Here is a 22,923-nt window from a genome sequence, read left to right as displayed (position 1 = left end):
CGTTCGTGTTTTACTGACATCTATCAGCCTGGGGGGGTGAACACAACCAGTGTTTGCTCCTCTACAAAAAAGGAATTGTAGAAAATATGAATATTAAGAAAATATGTAATTTATTGGAAAGATGGAAAAATGTTTTGTATTTTTCACAGGACCAGATTTTGGTGTTCATAGTCCCTAGGCACTTTCCCCTGAAATGTACCAAAAGTAGAGACAATGTTAATTTAATTTACATCGGTTCACATGATGCACTTTAAACCACTCTAATGAAAACTGATGGAGAGGACAATGAAAAAACTTTCTGAAGAGATTCCTAAAAATTTTGGAATTATGTTTCTGAAATATGATTTGGATGGTTTTATTGCATTACATGTATTTTTTCTGTTTTTGTTTTCCTTACTTTTCTACCATTAAATTTTTTCATTCATTCCCAGGCCCTAAAAATTTCGTAGGTCATAGTCAATACGTAAAATCCGGAACAGATTTTCGAAACATGTCACTTTGACAGTTCGTAACTCGAGTGTACGGCTCAGAGTAGAGGTGGCGCGGCCCCTTTAAGACGGAGACGGTGCCATTTGGTGGCTGTTCAGGCGGACGGGAGGAGGAGAACCTCGTCGGCAGAGAACATCGGGTGCTTGACAGTCCATCTCCTTAGGTCTTTTACTTTTTCCATTAAAGAAAAAACGTTTAGGAATTAGAAATATGTAGCGGGATATCAGTACGTGAAGAGGAGCAGATAGCCACGCTATGGGTGACTTGGAGGAATGAAATTCGTGCTGCTTTCTTCTCCCTGAGTCGACCAACTACTGTGTCGAGCGGAGCCGCGCACGACGAGATGATCCACCCATAGCGCCTCGAAGCCGGATACGCGATCCGCGCCGCGCGCGAACACTGGAGTGGAGCTCTTCAGCAGCGGGGTTTTCTTAAGTTAAGTTCTTCCGAAGAAGGAAGGCGTTCTATGTCAGGCTGAAGTCACCTTCATCTTCACCTTCACCTTCAGTCCACAACACTGAAACCAACCAAGAAGAGCTCAGCTGAGCTGCAACACACACGACAAGGCGAGTCTCTCGTTCTTGTGTGTTAACTTTTTGTCTTCGTATTTCACTGACTACCTCGCGGGTACAGTCCGCTCAACAGGAGGTGTTCCAGTGTAACTCTTACACCGACGCTGTGCTGGTTCTCTCGTGACCGCCGCACCGCGGGACATTATCATTATCATGCAGTCTCTCGTGCGCAGACTTTCCCGGGTGGAGGAGACGCGCATGCGCTGAAGGACGGAGCCCCGCGACGCGCTACGAACCTCCCTGGGGGGATTTTAAGATCGCCGCCAAGAAGGAGAAGCCCACCGGACGGGAGCGGTAGCCCGAGCGCGGCTATGGGTTCTCTGAAGGCTTTGCAGGACTGGTGTCGCGCTCAGTGCGCCGGCTACCCCGGCGTGGACATCGCCAACATGTCGTCGTCCTTCAGGGACGGTTTGGCCTTCTGCGCCATCATCCACCGGCACCGACCCGACCTCATGTGAGTGTGTGACCGGGGGGGTCGGATCAGGGGGTCGGACCGGGGCGGGTCGGTGCGCTTGCGCTGCGCTGCGGGGGTCCGATCGCCCTTGCTTTCCGCTCGCTTTCACGCGGCTGTGTGTGTGTCAAACAATAATAATGATCTACAGTACAGAGCAGCATTAAATATACATTACAGTAAAAGCCACCGTTTCCGTTAATAATACAAGCACTTAATTCGTTCATCTGCAGGGAGAAAAAACTGGCAGAGACTCAGAGTCAGAATGAAATGAATTAGGGCCCCAAAAAAAGGCTTCTTTTTTTCTTACCAATTTAGCTGAAGCTTTTCTCCACAGGTGACTTACACCTTACAGTGATTTACGCATTTATACAGCTGGGTCATTTTACTGGAGCAAAGTGCTTTGCACAGGGGTACTACAGCCGGAGGTGGGATTTGAACCTGCAACCTATGGGTCCGAAGGCAGCAGCACTAATCGCCGCACAACTTTGAAAGCGGTAGAATGTCCTCTGTAAGGTGCACATTGACTCAATGAGAGAGACACTGAGAAATGTCCTCTGTAGTGGACAGAAGTCAGTAGCTCTGCTTCAGAGAAGTATTAACCTGTACTGTATGTAGAAGTAACACTTGATTCATCAGTGACTTTGCAGTTTGCTCTGCGCTCATCCTCGCTCTTGTTCGGGCACTGGCTACGGCCTTGCGAATAAGCTGTGTTCTCTGAAAAAACACCGTTCTCCCGAATCCACATAAACCTATTAATATCCGCTCAGCCCAGCTGCGCACAGCATTTTTGCCGCAAGCATGAGGGGTTTAATTTCGAGGGCAGCGGTCGCTCCGAGTTTAGTGTTCGCTGATAAGAAACAAAACACGGTAAAGCCTCCCTTTGGATGGGCTCGTTACCGTGCTGTGATTTCGCTGTCCGGCTACTAGGCCCCTCGCGTGACTACGCACGCACTCTTGGAGGACAGGGGGGGTCATTGTGTTGTGTCTGATGTGCGCTGACAGTCTGCGCGCTGCTGTAACAACACTCACGGAAGAACTGCTAGCACACACACTCTGAGACCACCAGACGCTACACTGGGCCTCTGGGCCTGAGAGATGGAAGAAAAACACCGACTGATATTCTGATTGCAGTTGGAAAATCACTGTACGAGACGGGTTGCCAGCAGTATATTTTCTTTTTTTTTTTTCCCCCCCGAAGTTTTTTTGGGTTAAGCTCTTCCACCGCCACTGCTCTGATACCCTTGAGCAAACTACTTACCCATTATTAAACCCCCAGCTCTGTTAATGGATTCAGTTGCTTTGGATAAAAGCACAGACTAAGCAACACCATAATAATAGTACTAATAATCATACATCTAACTTTTGCCCAGGGTGAAATTCCTCAGATATGATATGGAGTGTTGTAATACTCCTCCCATGTGTGTTATGTTAGTTCTAGGGTTATAACCAGCCTTTTCGTTGCTGGTTTTGGATTCAGACCCTGGAGTAATGATCTTCATGTTACCGCTGGGAGGTCGTCTTTACCGTGTGGTGGTTGGCATCCTCTGAGAGCTCTCTGTCACACTGCCTGTGTTTTTTACCGTGCTGATCATCAAATGGGTGGGAATACACCTTAATTCCCCAGTATGCAGGTGTGACAGTTTGAGGCGGGTGTGTCCGTGACCATCCCATGTGTGTGCGTGTCTGCGTGAAGGTATGTATCGGCAGCGGGCCTATCCGGCTTCTCGGTGGGGTGGGGAGCGCCGTGCGGCGGCGCACTTCCTCGGTCTGATCCAAATGGACGGTCGATCACACTAATCTGGCGCTGGGAGTTGAACCTGTCACTGTGGATTAGCGTTTAACTCGGCTGCTACGCGCGGTAAAACCCCAACTCTGGCACGCACCACGGATCTTGTCCTCCTTCTGAAGTGCTGTGCTGCTTCTCAAAGTCATTTATAGCGGGGGGGGGTTGGTTGTTGCCCATGATCAGCAGATGACAGCACTGTACTTTTTGCTGGGGTGACATGTACTGTCCTCTGGTTGAACACATTCTCGACTCAGTTTGACTTCTCGGTGCACATGTAATGTCCCGCACATTTAAAAAACAAAATAGCGTCGTCTTTGTGTTCCTTCTCATCCGCTTGCGATCACCGTTCAGCGAAAGTTTTCATTTCCTCCCGTTCTTCGAATCCCTTTTACCCAGAGTCCTTTTTCTCACACGTCCCTCCGGCACTTACCTTTATTCGCTCTGCAGACGCCTTTCTCCAAAGCGACGTACAGCTCAGCGTGAACGACGGTGAATTTCACAGCGGACAAAGAGCTTTAGATACAGACGTTAGATTATCAAAGCTCAGCCTGATTAACCGATGCCACGGTTTTTTTTTTTTTTTTGCTCGTGTAAATGGCGCCATAAAACGTGAAGATGATCATAACATGATGGGATGCAAATTTATTTCGCTGTTAGAAGTTCAGGAAAGAAGTGCTTCGTAGCAGATGGGTTTTGGGTCCGCAGTCCTCTTTTTTTTTTTTTTTTAAAAATCACCTTCTTTCTATTTCTGTCTCATCCGGACCCATCTGCTTCTCATATTTTTGTCCCCCCCCCAGCACCATTACTCCCTTGTGCTGTGCTTTTTCTTTTCTCCGATTGGTGAAGTTTACAGGCGGGAAGGGCCTCACCCCGCTGGCTTGTTCCTCTGCATGTCTGAGGGTTTTGGCCTCCTTGTTCGCAGCGTTACCCGACAGACCGGAACAGAGCTCGTACTAGAGAAAAGGTGATGGAGCGCATCCTGCCACCCCATACCGAGAAAGGAGAGAGGCTCATCGGTCATTTCATAAAACACGCGGGCATGAGACTCGAGTCAGTGCAACACAGCCTGTGTGTGTGTTGGAGCAGTTTGCACGACCCAGAAGGGCATCAAGCAACCGTGGGCATCTTTTCATCGTTCCGTTGTTATTATTTAAATGCAGAGCTAATACTCTTGCCCTAAAGGGACAGCTGGTAGTGTAGTGGTTAGAGCTGATGCTGCCTTTGAACCCACAGGTTCAAGTCTCACTGCCATTTGTAGTACTCTTGAGCAAGGTACTTACCCTAAATTGCTCCAGTAAAATTTCCCAGCTGTATAAATGGGTAAATAGTTGTGAGCCACTTTGGAGAAAAGTGTCGGCTAAATGAATAAATGTAGATGATCCAGCAACGTTCAGGTTTCAGTTCTGCGTCCTTAACCTCTACACTACCTGCGTGCTTTTATCCCCATTTAATTGCTTTAAAAAAAAAAAAAAAAAAGATGCACCTCAATCTTCTTGGTGACTGAATTTACTGTGTGTTATGTTGTTCATGCTCATTTTGCATGATAATTGCAGGCTGTCTCAGAGGTAAGTGCCTCTCCCACACCCTTGTACCGCTGAAGTTCATCCCTTGCTTGGGGAAGTCCGAGAGCCGTGTAACGGAACCCGGCGCTCTGCTCTTCGGTGCAGTTTTCTCGTTCGGCTGCGAGGAACAGCGAGAGAGGCCTGCGGACCTGCCGTGTTTCCGACCGCACGAGTCCTACACATTCCTCGCAGAGAAGCTGTCCTGCTTACACCAAACCACAGCAAAAATTTGAGGATGTTGAATGTTTTGGGGGGATTTTAATGTCTGTTTTCCTCCTTTCTTTGTGTTTCAGAGATTTCGATTCCCTATCCAAAGATAATGTCTATGAAAACAACCGCCTGGTGAGTCACAAGCCTTTTATGTTTGAAACGGTTGTGCTTTATTGTTGAACAGCAGGCCGCGCTTCAACATTTAACGCGTGCCACGCCGAGCAAAGTGTGTGCGCGTGAGTCAGAAACGCGATGGAAGCGAAAGCTGTGGGTGTCATGTTTTGACATTGCAAAAACCCTGGCCCGGCCTTCTGCGGGGGCGTAACTGACTAAACACACGGTAATACACTCATAGGTGACACTGTATCAGATGTTTTGTGATAAGTCTCCAGACGCCTTATTCATGCTGTAAGGTTATTGTATAGCAAGGTGCTAGTATTGCAAGGTTCTAGCATAGTATAGTAAGGTTAAAGTATAGTAAGGTCCTAGTATAGCAAGGTGATAGTATATTATAGTGAGGTTCTAGTATAGCAAGGTGATAGTATATTATAGTGAGGTTCTAGTATAGCAAGGCCATAGTATAACATTGTATAGCAAGGTTCTAGTATAACAAGGTCATAGTATGGTATTGTAAGGTTCTAGTATAGCAAGGCCATATTATGCATAGAAAGGTTCTGGTACAGCAAAGCCGTAGTATAGCATAGTGTAACGAGGTTCTAGTACAGCAAGGCTATAGTATAGTATAGCATAGTGTAGCAAGGTTCTAGTATAGCAAGGCCATATGATAGTATAGTATAGCAAGGCCGTAGTATAGTGTAGCGTAACAAGGTTCTAGTGTGCTATACTATACTAGAACCTTGTTACACTATGCTATACTATGGCCTTGCTATACTAGAACATTGCTATAACATACTATCATATATCCTTGCTATACTAATAGTATAGCCTTGCTATGTAACAAGGTTCTAGTACAGCAAGGCCATATGATAGTATAGCATAGCAAGGTTCTAGTATAGAGTAGCGTAACAAGATTCTAGTACAGCAAGGCTATAGTATAGTATAGCATAGCGTAACAAGATTCTAGTATAGCAAGGCTATAGTATAGTATAGCAAGGCCATATGATAGTATGCTATAGCAATGTTCTAGTGTAGCAAGGCCGTAGTATAGCATAGTGTAAAAAGGTTCTAGTATAGCAAGGCCATATGATGGTATAGTATAGCAAGGCCATAGCATAGCGTAACAAGGTTCTAGTACAGCAAGGCTGTAGTATAGTATAGCATAGTGTAGCAAGGTTCGAGTATAGCAAGGCCATAGAGCAGTATAATATAGGAAGGTTCTAGTATAGCAAGGCCATAGTATAGCATAGCAAGGTTCCAGTACAACAAGGCTGTAGTATAGTATAGCATAGTATAGTGTAGCAAGGTTCTAGTATAGCAAGGCCATAGAGCAGTATAGTATAGGAAGGTTCTAGTATAACTCGGAACAAAAGAGCTCTTTAGTTATTAACTGGGATGCCGTGGCTGAAGGTGGATCGTTTGTCTAATTGTTGCACGTTGCACGCGGTACCAGTGGAACACGCGAGTCTACCTGGGTAGTACTGTACCTGTTTGAGACAAACTGGAGTAAACACAAATGAACACGCGATTGTCCTGCATCTCTGGGTCCTGCTGCGGAAGAGCTGGGAGGACATGGTGCCTCATTTCCTGATAAAACTTGTCAGCTGAACACTTTACCGGGAAAAAGCAGTAGTGTGCATTCACACTTTGCACTGATACTCGTGTGTGAGGATTTTGAACATGGTGTACGTGTGTGAGGTCAGAGAGCGCGTGGATTGGGTGTGTGGGTGAGCCTGTTTTCTGGTTCCTGCTGGAGACAGACACGGAACCGGGGGGTGTTGGTGAGATGGATGGATGGATGGATGGAGGGAGAGAAACAATGGGTGGTGGGCGGGGGGTGAACATCGTCATCCAACCAGGCTTCCTAACCCTGGTCCCTGGAGCTCCTCTGTGTCTGTGGGATTTTGTTTCCAGAAGGTTCTCTGCTGAGTTCGCCGTCACTCGGCTGCGATTTGACACATCTCGCTATTTCTCCGTTCCTCATACGGGATACATTTTGGTGTGTGGTGTTTGCAGTTCGAGGGGGTGCGGTGGCGCAGCGGGTTTGATCAGGTCTTGCTCTCCGGTGGGTCTGGGGTTCGAGTCCCGCTTGGGGTGCCTTGTGATGGACTGGCGTCCTGTCCTGGGTGCGTCCTTTCCCCCTCCAGCCTTGCGCCCTGTGTTGCCGGGTTAAGCTCCGGTTCGCCGCGACCCCGCTCGGGACAAGCGGTTTCAGACAGTGTGTGTGTGTGTGTGTGTGTGTGTGTGTGTGTGTGTGTGTGTGTGTTTGCAGCTCTGACAATGTTTCTTCAGCTTTGTAGGATCTTTTATAGGTTTCTGGCTTCCTCTCAAAATGACATGTGATTCGACAGAAGGATGGGGTAGCGCTCGTTAACCAATTTTCAAAACACGCGGATGCGTTTCGGCAACGTGCCTTCATCAGCGTTGCTGTCCTTTTCGTAAAGAACGACGTGTGTACAGTATACAGGTTGTTAGACAAACAGCTGACTGAATGCAGTAATTAATATTTAATAATGAAATATTACTACTACAAGGGCACTGAATTGTAAGCAAAATAATGCCAATGGCTAAAATAATAGAACAAGGCAGAAACAGTAATTGAGTGATAGAAAATTAAAAAACAATAAAGCAACGACTAATGACAATGAAGTGAAATAAAAAAAAAAAAAACAATCAACATCTGTAAATTAAATTTATTGCTTCAAAAAAATGTGTGTTGTCCCATCCTTTCGTCGGCTGTGCGGGCGATTGGGATTCCGACACCCGAACTCATTCTTTAATAACGGTCAGCTGAGCTGAGCATCCCTTTTCGCTGTTTTTACCTCTCGAAATGAACGGTAATGTAATTTTTTTTCCTGTCAATTAATGGCAGTGCAGTGATTTCCGGAGCGATCAGTATTCGGTGAGATCAAGATCGATTCCCTATGTTATTAAACTGCTAAAAAAAATTCGAAAAAGGAGCGCAGTTCAGTTTTTTTAATAGTGGCATTTTTCCTCGAATCGGTGATGGAGGGGAACTCGCTGAACGCTGTTGGGTTGCAGCGACGCCCCAGCACTCGCACCTGGGAAACGCGACTTCCTGTCTGAACTCGCCCCTTGGCTCGTACCGCAGCGACACGGCTCTGTGGTGCCTGCACTCAGCATTACCCTCTTTTACTGTTTGCACTGAGTCATAAATGCTCATATGAGCAAGAGGGTTGCACTGCTGTGCCCTGATTTCTGCGACCCTATGATCTACTGTAATGAGTAGCCTGTGCCTTCCCCCCGCGGCCGTCAATTTGGAGGACGGAGAGGATGTTTGCCGCATAACACGGGCGCCGTTGTTGGATAAACCGTTCTTACAATGGCACGCTTTGTGCCTGCGTGGAATCTACATGTTTAATACCCCAGAAGCGCTCCGAGCCCAAGGCTCTGGGCGCGGGAAGCGGAGATGCGGTTATTTTTACTGGCTCGGGACGAGATTTTTCTCCACACAGAGGGCATTTCACAGGGTCCCGTCCGCCTGGATTCAGTCACAGTTTCTCAGTCGATGCTTTTAATTTCTGGCCGCAAGTCAAGCGTTCTTAACTGTTACTTTCCTCACCATACGCAGTAAAATATCATCCGAGTAGCACTCTGTGGAGGCACAACATAGAGTATATCCCCTGAGCCTTGACTACGGTGGTTTGTTTGGGCTTTCAGAGGGTGGGAAACAAACGTTATTTGAGTTTTTAAACAATTTATGTGGATCCCTCTTAGCCTTTTGCAGTTTTTAATAGAGTGTGTGAAATGGCTGCAGTGGCAGCACACACACTTGCACTAAGTTCCTGGGCCACTTAACTTTCGCTATTGCTGCAAATGTGTGCAAAGTGCAGCCAAAATAGCCTGGAACCAAAAACCAAATATGTGCCGGAATCTTCTACAGCGTGTCTCATCAACTTTTGTGTAAATATATCTGCAAGATTTTTTATTTTTTTTTCCTTCTGCCGAGAGCTGTGTGGAGTTCTTCTTGCGTTCGTGTGGGTTTCCTCTAGGTGCTCTGGTTTCCTCCCACAGTACAGACACGTGTTTCAGGTGAACCGGTAACCCTAAACTTCCCGTGTGTTCGTGTGATTGCCCTGTGATGGACTAGCATCCCATGCAAGTTTAAGCCTGTATTCTGGGATAGGCTCTGATCCACCATGACCCTCTGTTGGTAGATTGAACTGAATTGAATTAGTGCTGCTGGGCAAATGATAGAAGTATGACTAGTTTGTCTAGAATTGCGGCTCTGATATTGACTTGTGTAGAACTGACGCTGATGAAAAACCAAGTATGGTCTGTGTGCGTGTGTTTAATTTGGGCAGCGGAGCTAAAGGAAATGGACTTGTAACTAAAAGGCTTCTTATTCGAGGCCCCGGAGGGCTGTGTGGTTGTGGAGCTGAGCGAGTCATGTAGCCTTAATTGTTTCAGCAATTTCTCCCACTTTTATAAGTGTGCAGAGAAATGCGTTATGCTGAGAATCAGCAGAAGACAAAAAGGAAGGAGAGTAGCTGTGTCTGTATGTGGTGTTTCACAGCGTGTAACTGTGAGCACAATAGGGTATTGTACCCCGTTTCCTCCATATTCGGTCACTGTTGCCGTCGCACCTCTTTTTGATTTCTCACACACGTTAACGGTGCGGCACGGTGGCACAGCGGGAAGCGCTGCTGTCTCACAGCGCCTGGGTGGTGCAAAAGGCCGTGGGTTCGATCCCTGCTCAGTCAGTGTGGAGTTTGCATGTTCTCCCCGTGTCTGTGTGGGTTTCCTCCGGGTGCTCTGGTTTCCTCCCACAATCCAAAGACATGCTATTCAGGTTCACCATAGTGTGTGAGTGAGAGAGAGAGAGAGTGTGTTTCACTGATGTATGGATGAGTGACCCAGTGGAAGTAGTGTAAGTCACCTTGGTGAATAAGATGTGTGGGCTGATAACACTACATAGTGTTCCTTGTAAGTCGCTTTGGAGAAAAGCATCTGCTAAGCGAATAAATGTACTATTATATAATTAACAGTGTGGCTCCTGTCTCTGATTCTCTCTCTCTCTGTTTGCTGTCCCTGTCTCAAGGGATTCTCGGCTATAAAATCATCTTCTTCACGAATAATGAGGTGCAGCTATTATAATATAATCTAGGGCCATTTCCCAAAACTGTCACAATACAACGGTCATTCAAAATCTGTAATACTTTTAAAAGGGTTTTGTATTATAGTCACAGCAGTCATAACACATATAGCTGAAGGCGCGACCTCCTACTGAGGTCTTATTGATCACAGGTACTTTAAGGTAATCTGCATCCAGTGAATGAAGATATCGTCCAGGGATATAAATCAAATATATTGTATATTTGCTGTTCTGTCAACACATGAGCAAATGGATGGTCTCATGTAATACTCATCACATTATTCAACGCGATTTTTCCATTATTCAAACAGTTGAAATTCAAGCCTTTTTCCCATTTGTCCCACAAACAAGGTTCTCTCAAAAGTTGAAATAACGTGCGTAAATTTGATTTAGTTTTAAAAAAAGGACGGTAAGACCGTCTGGATGGCCAGGGCCAGAACACAGTATTGGCTGTTTTGTAAAGACATATGATGAGCAAATGTCTCATTTAATACTTATTACATTATTCATGCGATTTCCCCCCCCCCCCCCCCCCCATTAATCAAGTGATTAAAATTAAAGCCTTTTTTTCCCGTTTGTCCGGCAAGCTTCACACACACACACACACACACTGTCTTAACTGCTTGTCCCATACGGGGTCACGGGGAGCTGGAGCCTAACCCGGCAACGCAGGGCAAAAGGCTGGAGGGGGAGGGGACACACCCAGGACGGGACGCCAGTCCATTGCAAGACACCCCAAGTGGGACTCGAACCCCAGACCCAGTGGAGAGCAGGATCCGGTCAAACCCGCTGCGCCGCCGCGCCCCCTGCACAACATATATTATATGACAAATAACACACAGTCATTTAAAAAATGATTGATCCCTAACTGTTATTCTGCAGAAAACACTGGATTGATTAGGCACGAAACCGCTCCTTCACATCAACATCAATTCTTGGAAACTTCCAAGTAGTTGAAGTCTCAAACTGCATGAAACTTGAAGGTTCAAGGCAAAACTAAAATAGTTTAATAAGATCAACAAATTGCACATTTGTAACATTTAAGGAACGAATTTGTTGAATTCGCTAAATATGATGCATGGACACTTCCAATCAAAATATCTTGGCTCGATTTACTTTTCTATGTTTATTTGGAGAACTTTTTATAAGTTGGCTTTTTTACAGCATAATATTTAGAAAATGCATTTAAAAAAATAAACATTCTTTCACATCCCTGTGCCTCTTCCTACCCTCCTCCCTGTCCAGGCCTTTGAGACAGCAGAGTCGGAGCTGGGCATCCCTGCTCTGCTCGACCCTGAAGACATGGTTTCCATGAAGGTCCCCGACCGGCTCAGCGTCATCACATATGTGTCCCAGTACTACAACTACTTCAATGACAAGTCTCATGGTACGTGTGCAGGCAGAGATGCACAGATCCAAATTCCAGTACATTTCACCTGTTTGGGGGGTAAAGCTGTTGTATAACTGCGCTTTACCTGTAGCAAATACACTATATTGGACAATAAAGTATACCAGCTCTTCCTATATGAAAAGTCAAAGTTTGAGTTTTCAAATATACAGTTTTCAACGTATTTATTTGCAATTACATACTTTCACCACGTTTCCATTGTGTCCAAAGTGGGGATAATTATGAAAGCTGAAAGTGGCAAGATGACGACAAATGCTGCATGTGCTTATGAGAAGAATTGGTCAACAATCAGGATTCAGTAGGAGTTTTGTAACGCCATTTATTTGTGATGCCTTCATTTATTATTATTTAAGAAAAAAAGTACAAAGTGTGCATTGGAACATCAGCGAAATTATAGTGACTTTGCTAACTGAGTTATGAACAAAACAAGTTACAAACATGCTTGTCCCAGTTGCTTGAGGAGTTGAGGAGCCAGTGTTTTGCAGATAGTTTTTTTTTGCCGCCTTTAACGTAACATTTTGAGGATGTTGGAGTGTGGAAGCACAGTCTGGGTTGTGGGTCCCTAGTCCAATGGCAATCCCGAGCGCATAACGTAGCTGTAGGAGACGCTCAAATACTGATGTTCCTGGAGGAAAATGTGGCCCGTCTCACCCATTGACCCTACGCTCTTTGCGCTTGGCTGTAGTGCCAGTGGTGCTTCACGAAGGCTAGGAGGGACAAGAAGGAGGAGGACAGGAGGCACCGAGGGTGGTGCTGGGTTCGAGAAGGGGGCGGATCAGGACATCTATGAAACGAACTGGCTCGGAGGGGACGCCTCACGCTCAGCATGCCCCTGATACCCGATATGGTGGAAATGTGTTTCTTTCTCATCCAGCCAACCCACCGTGTCTGAAGAGGCCGAGTGGAGCAGGTCTTGGCGAACCTGCGGTGAAGAGGCCCCCCGAGGACCGAGGGCTTGAATCCCAGGTAAGGGGCGAGTTTTGCCAAATAGCTGCTTGCATGTCTACGTGCGTTGGGCAATGTAGCCGTTGGCGGAATTCCTTCTCCTGGTCAACATGGCTCATAACAACACGCATGTTCTGCTGTCCTTTATCATGGGCCGATTTTGTTTGGATCTGTTGGTTTGCACCTTGTAGGAGCGTGGTTTTAAAGACGACGTTCTCGTTCGCTGTATGCTCCGGTACGGCTGTGTGACTTTGTTTCGTTAAGAATGTTCCGGAAAAGTACTTGAAATCCCGTGGAGGAAAACCGTCGGCTGCGGGATGCCTCCGCGTGGCACGCTTAACCGAGTGAAGGAGGAGAAGTTGCCGCTTGCGCGGATGATCGGTTTCCGTATTTCACAGTTTGTGCGGTTGCAGCAGTTGTGTTTTATACCTGTGTTGTAACTGTATGAATGAGCAGGGGTCACTTTTGCGTGAGGGGGAAGCAGTTATGAAAATGGAGGCATGTGGGGGAGGGAGAGGGGAAATAGGATGTGTGTACCAAGTTAGTCTGTGTATCCTGTCTCTCTGCTCTCCTGGATGCCCCCCTCCCAGCCACCCTCTCCAACCCCCTTCGCTCCTTCCCTTCTTCAGACGGAAAAGCGCACGTCTCCCTCCTCCTCTCTCTCGCCTCTGATCTCCCCGTGTCTCTCTGCTCCTGAGCCTAGGCAGTAGGAAGGGGGATGGGGGGTCACACACGGTTAGGTCAGTCACTTCTTCCCCAACTGCCGTAGTCCATTACCGCCAACAGAACCATCTCCATCAGCATAAGGATGTTTCGTTATCCTCTGCTCACCGAGTCACTTCGCAGTCAGTTCTGCTGTAATGCGACAGCTTTGTTCCTATGAAATGCGGCGTCACGCATATTCGTGTAATAAAAGTAACGGATTCGGCGGGGAAAAGGGTGTTGGGGTCGTTGACACACAGTTATTGTCACCTACTAAAAACTCACAGCATGCCCACTATTAAATTAGGATTTAACTGGAAAGCCAGTCTATTGCAAAGAAATGATAAACCATGTGAAAATAATGAAATGTGCAGTTTGTGCCTCCTTTTTTGTTTTCTTCCAAAGTAGCTATTATAACCCTTCGGCTGACCATGTTTAACTAATATCGGAGCTAAGTTATTAATTAAACACTACATGCAAAAAATGCACGGCGTCAGTTTCAATTTCCCGAATTTGGTTGCGATATTCAAAATCACACTTTTGCATTATTTAAATAGTGGTCCTCTGTTGACTGCAATACTTCCTAATTTAAACACGCATTCTAGCACAACTGGCTCTATTAATATTAGTGTTCCTTTAATATTTTCTTGACTGCAGTTGATGTTTTCGTTTTCCAGATGGGGGGAAAATTCTCTGCATGTTGTGGTCTCATGTATAAAGTCATGATCCATTTGTTTAAAAGGAAAGAGTACCAGTTCTGACGCAGTGTTTTATCTCCCACCGTGAACTCGTTCCTTGCCCTGCCCCGTGTGTCGTCGTGCCCCGTACACTCCACGCTGGCGCCAGCTGGGTGCAGACAGCCCACCCAAACGTGGCACCCTCAGCAGTACCTGCGCCGCCTGTCAGAAGCATGTCCACCTGGTGCAGAGGTTCCTGGTGGATGGCAAACTGTACCACCGTAACTGTTTCAGGTAGGGCTCCCCGGGCTTCATATAGGACTCGCTTATGCCTTGTGAGGTTCCTTTTTGACACCAGTGCCCTACCGAAAAGGGAATTGTGGGGGATTGTATCACACATAATTTAGTGCTGATGTCTTTTCCCCCCCCCGTTGTCTCTTGCCTTAGATGTAGAGAGTGTAGCAGCACCCTGTTACCAGGCTCTTACAAAGCAGGAAGCGAGGCCGGCTCCCTGGTCTGCACTCACCATTTTGCCAAATCCACATCAACCAATCATATCGGGCGTCCGGACCTCAGCAGGGTGACTGGGCCTATGGTGAGGCTTGGGGGCGGGCCCATCGAAATGGAGACTCCTCCCATTCTCAGGGAACGGGAGGAGGCTCCGCTGCCGGAGGGGACTTCGGAAGAAGAGTCCGTTGTTCCTAGTTCGACGGGGAAGTCCGAGTCGCTGGAAAATGAGAACGGGAAGGACGAAAGCAGAGACGGAGAGGAAGAAGAGGGTGTGGAAGATGAGAGCAAGAGGGTCAATGGTAGCCAAGGGGTGGCGGTCAATGCGAATCAATCCAGGCCTCCAAATCCTTTCGAAGACAGCGAGGAAGAGGAAGCAGAGGAAGAGGGAACAACAAAACCGCTCAAAGACTCAGCCGGCGGGGAGCTCCCTTCCGCTCCGGCTGGTCATGTTGGAGATGCTTGTCGGCCAGTGCCCGCACCTCGACGGGTGTCGGATCCATCCACGACGCCGCGCCCGGTGCCCAGGGTCCGGCCACCCAGAGTAGTTGACGGCCCGAAAGTAAATGGTAAGCCTGTGAACGACATGAGCTATCTGTCTCCCTGTGCTCTAGTCGCACTCCTTGTAACACTTTCTCTGTCTCTGTAGGTGAACCCGCTGACCTCATACGGTCAGCTCCCAAACCTAGAGAACGTTCCAGCTCTCCGGGGAGGTGCGAATCATTCTTCCTCACTGTAAACAGTACTGTTTCTAGTTGAATTTGTCAACTCCTCAGTGTTGGGTGGTTTGTGTTAATTTTTGACTGTCTTTCAGTGTAACATAATTTTGTATGTGACGATTCATAATTTTTATTTATCCCTTCCTTGGTGCATTTATTTGTGTCCTCATTTTTTTCATAGCTTCAGATTGCCCTGTGAAATTCAGAAACCCAAAGATCCGCCCTGGCTGGCACTTGTCCAATCAGAGCCTAAGAAGAAGCCAGCCCCACCCCCTCCCCCCGGCACAGCCGCTCCCCCTCGTTCTGGCTCTGTTCCTTCCATTGGTGGGGTTCAGGCAGGTTCTCGGCCAGCCACCCCCCCACAGTCCAGCAACCCCTTTGAGAATGATGAGGAGGAGGAGGAGGAGGAGGAGGATGATGATGAGGGGGAGGAGAATCAGGCAGGGGGCAGCGTAGCACCGCCCTCTTCCGTAACCAGCCACCCTTGGTATGGGATCATGCAGACATCAGACACCCCCCAGGCAGGTGGCCCTGCTGGTAAAGCCAGCCCAAGTGACACCCCAAGCCCAGGCAGCCCACGGAGTAAGAAAAGGCCTGCCCCTAGAGCCCCCCAGCCCTCCCCCCAAGGTCAGTGCCCTATGGTGCAAGTAGAGTAGCTGTTGTCACCAGAAGGTTGCTAGGTGTAGTCCTAATCCACTGAGATAGGAACTTGACATTAATTTTGCAAGTAAAATACAGGGATGGACAAAATAATCAAAACACCACATGAGAGAGGAGTTTATGTTGAAGTAACTAAATCACAATCACAAATGCAGTGATTAACGTGAGTTATATTGGAGTTATTGCAAATTAGTATGTTTCAGCTGTAAAAGGTCTGACAGTTAGTACTTTGACGTGAGTTTTCAAAGCAACTTTAGGCAAATAAGTCATTGAAATGGTCTTAAAAATAATCAGCTCTGGAGCTGTGGCCAGTGTCTATGCCAAACGTAGACAAACTGCACTGGCAAGGAGAAAGTTGGATGGCAAGATGGATAGTTGGACACTTCGCAAGATACTTTCGTAATGCTACCAAAGTACAGCCTCAAAAATTACTACGGCATTGAACCAGGATCTCGATGACCCGGTCATAACAGAAACCGTACATCGTGAACTTCACAAACCTAGAATTTATGCCAGGTAAGCTATTCAGAGGTGTCTTGTATCCAAATTCAACACAAAAAAAGACGCGTAAATCTTTAAGTAGCACGAAACCTGGACCGTTGAGAAATGGACGAAAGTAATATGGTCTAATAAGCCTTTTTTTTTTTTTTTTTTTTTTTTTTTACCCTGTTTCCTACATCCAGGTGGGTTTATGTTTTTAGGAAACCAAAGGATGCTTTCAGTTCAGGAGGTCTATTGCCAGCTGTAAACATGGTAGGGGATCTGTAACGATATGGACAGCCACCTTGTGGTTTCTCTGCATGGCGGTACAATGGCCAAGGAACATGAGGTCATTTTATAGGACCAGGTGCACCCTATGGTGCAAACACTGTTCCCTCTTGATTTTCCTGTATTCCAGGATGACAATACATGGAACTTTTATGCGAAGTGCTGGAGCACAATGTGTGCAATATAATGGTATACCCAGTCCAGGACTTCTATGACAGTATTCCAAGAAGGATTGACGCTTCTCTGAAGACAAAGGGTGGTCCTTGTTATTATTATATCGTTAGGCGTTTCTATTATTTTGTCCACTCCCTATGTGTATTACTGAGTGACTGGGTGAAATTGATCAAATTTTAGGTCACGGAAGTTGCTTTACGTTTCCATTTACTCATTTAGCACATGCATTTCTCAGAAGTGACGTACAAGGATTACCGCGTAGTGTTTAGCTGACACTTTTATCCATTGTGACTTTACCTGTAACAAGAAGGAAATCTAATGACATGTGGTCTAATTCAGTCCATCAACCTAGTGGTGTGTGTGTGTGTGTTTGAGGTCTCGTGTCCCGTTACGGTTTGTGAAGACTCTTTTGAACTGTTTGGCGACCTGTGTTCATGAGGTTCCCCCTGTCTCTCTGCTCACTCCTCTGCTCCTCCTGGTTTTCTCCCACTTCTTTGGGTCGCACTGTGTCCAGCCCTGTCTTCTTCTCAGCCCCCTTCTTCCTCTCCATCCCCAGCCCTCAGCACAGAGAGTCTCTCCTCCTCTTCAGACCACAGCTCCTCCAGGGTCCTTCCCAGCGCCAGGCTCTCTGACCAGGACCACCCTTTCACCAAGAGTGTCTCTGAGCCGTCGATCAGTGGGCCCTCGCCTCCCACTGCTGAAAACAAGCCCCATCCTTCTCCCAGCCCCTCCCCTCCTCCCCCGCCGGCCAACACCAGCTCGGCTCCGGCGACTCCACAGACCAACCGGAGTGCAGGGCCGAGAGCTGCCCGTCCCCCACCTCCCAGACCCCCAACCACACCCAGCCCGCTGGCGAAAGGCACCCCGCCGCCCCCCCCTCAGAATAAGGTACGAGGGCTGAATTTACATACTGCACAGAACACCAGCCCTAGTGAAGCAGGGGTAGTGCTCATGGATTAACAGTTGGCAGAAGAGAAGATAACATTTAGAGAAGCAAAAAAATCAATACAGGAAGTTTTTAAAAAAAAAAAAAAAAATCTGTTTTTAACAGTACAGTGGAACATTTCAGCTATACACCAAATATTTAACTGTGAGATAAAATATAGCCTTTATGTGAAATCGACTTCTTACTGTTTATGGAGTGCGATGTCACCAGCATTGCAATGGGATGCAGGTCTCTGTATTTAACTCCTCTCAACAGAGGTTTCATTTAGTAACGTGTTCTTCAATTTACGCCAACAACAGAATGAAGTTCATATCCATATTATTTTCACTGATTGATTGATTGAACTAATTAATTAATCAGTCAGTTAACGTATAATGGTAGGTATATATATATTAAGCTATATGCACTGATTCATTAATTTATATAACTGGGTAAGTTTTACTGTGTCAGTTCAGAGTAAGCACCTGGATCAAGGGATCAGCAGTGGCACTGAGGATTGAAGGCCATTCAGCTGAAGCGTACATATTGCCCAAATGCGTCTTTATGTTGTAAGTGTTGTAATCAAGGATGTGGGAGCAGGCCTTGGCAGTGTTGGGGACTGGAAAACGTGTGTTATTAACCCTTTATTTAGTCGCAGTCCCTATAACGGTCGCTGAGCAAAGGTATCGGCTGAATAAAGAATAATAATAATAATGAAGAAACTCTGTGTTGCAATAACGGTCTTACAGCAGTGGAGTGTGTTGAAGATTGTGACCTGCTGGGCTGCAGTCACCGTGACTCTAAGCATGATAAATGCCGGAAAGCCTGATGTTCATGTCACCGACGAACCATAAGAAAAAAGTAACTTGATGAGCTGGTGTTTTGAATTGCTTATTAGCAGAATGTTGTCCAGATTGAGGACTAACCCTGTATTTCCTTTTCATCCATCTCCCAGAGAACCTGCAAGGAGAACCCCTTCAACAGGAAAGCCTCCCCCTCTGGCCCGTTGCCCAAAGCCAGGCCCCCAGCAGGCCCCCGCCCAGCTCGACCACCAGCCCCTGGGCATGGATTCCCCCTCATCAAGAGGAAGGTGAGCATGGGTGCAAGGAGGGGGGTGTCTTGTGTTCTTCCCAGTAGTGCTGTTCCTCAGCTTTCTGAACGAGTCAGTGACTGTGGTGGTGTTTTGTGGATTGGCGTGTGAGTTTGGTAGTGGTAGCTGTGCATCAGGTGATCGGCGTGGGTCTGCAGGCCCCCTCCGCTGTTACACCCAGCAGTGCAGTGTGAAAGAAATTATATTTCCTTTTCTGGAACTGATTAGCCGCACGAGATCCGCGCAAAACGCTCAGACGATCGGCCAATAGGAGAGCTCCGTGCGGCTGGCTGTCTCTCTCCGATCGGTTTGTATCGCCTCCTTTTATTTGCAAGCTCGTACATAGGCGATCGCAAGGCACGGCGACACTTTCGAAACTTCCCTCGCGTCGGACACAAAAGTGAGCTTTACTCTGCACAATTTGTCCCCGTTTAAGAAGTGCGTCGGGACGCATCCTAATGGTTAAACTTTTTTTGCATTTCGTTTTCCCTCTCAACACTTCTCCATTGCGTTAAACAGACAGGATACATTTTCTGAACGTCTTAACTTTTCCATCACACTAGAACATATTAATCGCTTGAAAATATTAACTTCTTGAACGTATTTCCACACCACACTTTAACGAACAATTTCTCACGCCACAGCAGCAGAGGAGCGAATGTGAGGTGGTTTCGCTTCATGTCCCCTGCAGGTGCAGTCGGACCAGTACATCCCAGTGGAGGACATCTATGTGGAGATGGGGGAGTTGGAGAAGCAGCTGGATGAGCTGGAGCAGAGGGGCGTAGTGCTGGAGCAGAAGCTGAGGGACTGTCATAATGGTGAGGGGGGCAGAGCCAGAACCATTCTAAGGGACAGTTTATCTGAAAAGTCTGGAACCTGCTGGAAATGGCATCAGCACAGAGTGAAGCATTTATGCATATCTTGATTGTGGTCTTTGACTCCAAGCAGTAATTTTTGTACCGAGGGCCTGAGGGTCTTGTGATTATTTATATTACCCTTGATATCCCCTCAGAACTGCTGAATCCCTTTCAGCATTCAGCAAGAGTATCAAAAAGCATGGCTTTATAACCCACTTCTTTCCTGATTTTCTAACAGCTCTATAAATTTGTATACATTTGCATCACGCCACCTGTCACGTTTCCTCTGTATTTCCTGTCTGACTCTCACTTCCATTGGTGCTCCTTGTGTAATGTGTGGTAAAAATATGGTGGTATCAGAAGACAATCTGTGCTTTGATATTTGTGCCTGCATCTAAAACTCTTAATCTGTTTCTTTGTTCACTCTGCGTTGCACAAGGGAAACTGAAGCGGAAGGTGGTGGTGGTTACTGAAGGCGAGATTTGACGGTACCGTGTCGGTACCGTGTCCTTACTCAGTTTTCTCCCGTTACAGACGAGGATGAGGAGCACCTGCTGGTGGAGTGGTTCACACTGATTCACGAGAAACACATGCTGGTGCGCAGGGAGGCAGAGCTTGTTTACACGTGAGTGTGCCCCGAATAAGTGCCACGATGAAGAGATGCTAGTGTTGTCTTTTTGTACATAAAGTACGTTTAAAGTTGACTGTGTATCTGTCTCCAGGGCCAAGCAGCAGAATCTGGAAGAGAGGCAGGCAGATGTGGAGTACGAGCTTAGGTGTCTCCTCAATAAGCCAGGTGACTGAACGCACCGTTTTGTGAGGGCTTGCAAGCGAGCGCGCGCACACACACGGTCCAGATACGCAGCAGCACCGCAGAGGCTGATGATGACGACTTTCTCTCTGCTCTAGAGAGGGAGTGGAGCGAGGAAGACCATGGCAGGGAGCAGGAGCTGATGGCTGAGTTGGTCACCATCATAGAGCAGCGAAACCAGATCATCAATAGCATGGATCAGGACCGACAGAGGTGATCAATTACCGTGATCTGATATCCTTCGTAGACGTGCTTGTTCATAACAGCAGGTTCCCCTTGCCTATGCTGTTAAGTGCAGCTGACTCACGTCGACTACATGGAGTGCCTTTAAAATGTTCTGTCCTCCACTTGTGTCCTTGGGGTGGAAATGCGTATGTCCATTGTCAGTGTGATTGATTCCATCCAGCCCTCTTGCCTATAATCAATAGTAAAGGCACCAGTTTATAATACTGCGATATTGAGTAGCTCCACATTCGTGGTGACAGATTGTGGGTGGTACTTAAGCTCTGGGGACTGCAGTTGATTTCAGTGATGATTTTACTGACTTTGCTGGACCTCATCCTCCAGGGAAGAGGAGGAAGACAAACTGCTGGCGGCTGTGATCAAGAAGAAAGGTGAGAGGAGGAGAGATTTCATTCGTCGCCACTGTCTGTCTCCTTGTGTTTTTGTGTTCCACTTACTGTGTCTTCACCGTGCCTTATAAGCCACTTACCTGCCTCACAGATGAAGAAGGATGATGTAACTTGACCTTCAGCCGCGCTCTCGATTCCCCCCCCCCCCCGCAGAATTCCACAAGGAGGTGGACGGCGAGCATAAGAAGAAAGGGGCCAAGTTCAAACCCATGAAGGTGCTGAAGATGCTGAGCCCCAAAAACGAGGGTGGAAAGAACAGGAGCCCCCGCAAGGACAAGAGCTGAGAGCGAGACGGGACTGGAGGCCGGAGGGTGACCAGTGGGGCTTGATGGGAGAGGGAGGACTGTCCGTGCACATCTTTGTCACAGAGGGTCAAGGGGAGGCGGCGAAGCAGGAAAGCAAGATGTGGGTGAAGTGGGGAGGTGACATTAACTGATAAATCAGACCCTACAGAGTAGCCTTATCGGTGGCCTTCTGCTTACAGTCCAACCCAGTCCCCTCCCCCCCACGGAAAAGATGCGCCATGTATATATTTTAAAGTCTTTTTGAACTCTTAAAACTTCTAAACTGAAGCAGAAATAATAACAGAAGCTGGTAGAGACAGTACAGGGTAGATTTATACTCCAAGCAGGCAGGAACCAGCCCCTCTGAGGGTTTTTATTTATACTGCTGTACTACCTTTTATTGACTGTACTTTGCAGGCTCTGAAGCTGGGTGGAATAAACTCTGGATCAAGATGGAAGATGAAAGATGCAGTTTGAGAAGTGCATTAATGAACTTGGATGCATCCGAGCGGCACTTGAATATGTCGTAGTTTTTAGCGCACGAGCAGCACCCAACATCACGACACGTCTCGGAGCGCATGGTACTCGTACTGCTGTACACGGAGATGCGAATCCCGGTGTTCAGTGCCTTTTCCCTGTGGAATTCTTCAAGCTCGTTACGTGAAACTTGTGGTCACCATATTAAAGCTGGACACCTGGGAAAACAGTGTTGGATTTGGGAAAGTCATGCATCTGGGGATGATTTTCTCACTCTTGTGGGCGGGAGATGACTTTCACTGGGTATGATGAAAAACGGGGTGAGGGCTGGGTCTGTCTGACAAGCTTTAGGTTATTTAGAAATGTGCAGTAGATTTTTAGAAGCGTTGGCAGGTATATTTATTTGCTTTTAAAAGTCCGGTGGCAAAATAGATTGTTTTCGATTGCTGTTTTTTTCCTTCAATAATGCCTTAAACCCTTGTTTACACATCCCTCAACTCGTTGTCAAAGGAACGGCTGGTTGGTATGTTGAGAAGGAAAATGCAAGAAAATGATCAGAGGCTGAATGGATGACCGTGTCGGGCTGCCGCAATCTGTGTGGTCAGAGAGCAAATGTGTTTAAAGTCAACGATGTCACAGAAAATGGTTAGAAGTAAGTTGTTCAACCAGTCAAAATTGTATGCATACCAATAAAACTCAAAGTGAGCGTGTGAATGTTACTTATGCAATATCACATTTTAATTTAAACTTTAAATGCCTTGTTTTATATGCAGCCTCTGCTAATATTTTGACTCGTTCGGTCTGTGCCTGAGTTTGTCCTGTGATTAGAGGAGTGCCGGTGCTGTGTTGGAGCAGTGGATTTACAGTGATTTACAGTGAGTGCCATTGTTTTACTATTTATCAGTCTGTCTCACTCTCTTCACGCTGCTCTGTCAGACATCACTCTTTTTAGAAGCCCTTTTTGGCCAAATCTATGCACTT

The 22,923-nt window shown here is 46.9% G+C and overlaps 1 protein-coding gene across 2 annotated transcripts; it reads left to right on the top strand.

Moving 5' to 3' along the window:
- Positions 1–1,056: 1,056 nt before the first annotated feature.
- Positions 1,057–22,661, top strand: micall1a (MICAL-like 1a). Of its 2 annotated transcripts, none has more exons than XM_018762107.2 (16): positions 1,057–1,515; positions 5,157–5,205; positions 11,552–11,693; positions 12,589–12,680; positions 14,208–14,332; positions 14,486–15,114; positions 15,195–15,258; positions 15,446–15,891; positions 17,423–17,754; positions 18,747–18,881; positions 19,573–19,699; positions 20,273–20,363; positions 20,461–20,534; positions 20,648–20,762; positions 21,117–21,163; positions 21,335–22,661. In XM_018762107.2, exons 1-16 carry the CDS (start codon positions 1,373–1,375, stop codon positions 21,463–21,465), a joined length of 2,742 nt encoding a protein of 913 aa, XP_018617623.2. In that variant the 5' UTR covers positions 1,057–1,372; the 3' UTR covers positions 21,466–22,661. The 2 variants fall into 2 exon arrangements, with proteins under 2 accessions (XP_018617623.2, XP_018617622.2); XM_018762106.2 differs by having other exon boundaries at positions 17,381–17,754.
- Positions 22,662–22,923: the final 262 nt, after the last annotated feature.

The sequence above is a fragment of the Scleropages formosus genome, chromosome 20, assembly GCF_900964775.1.
Source record: "Scleropages formosus chromosome 20, fSclFor1.1, whole genome shotgun sequence".
NCBI lineage: Eukaryota > Metazoa > Chordata > Actinopteri > Osteoglossiformes > Osteoglossidae > Scleropages > Scleropages formosus.
This window is presented reverse-complemented; position numbering and strand designations above follow the sequence as displayed.

Excerpts from the sequence above, each read along its gene's own strand:
- micall1a (XM_018762106.2), top strand. The coding sequence starts at position 1,373 with ATGGGTTCTCTGAAGGCTTTGCAGGACTGGTGTCGCGCTCAGTGCGCC. Across the intron at positions 18,882-19,572 it reads TCCCCCTCATCAAGAGGAAG|GTGCAGTCGGACCAGTACAT; the intron begins GTGAGCATGGGT and ends TGTCCCCTGCAG. Across the intron at positions 21,164-21,334 it reads GGCTGTGATCAAGAAGAAAG|AATTCCACAAGGAGGTGGAC; the intron begins GTGAGAGGAGGA and ends CCCCCCCCGCAG.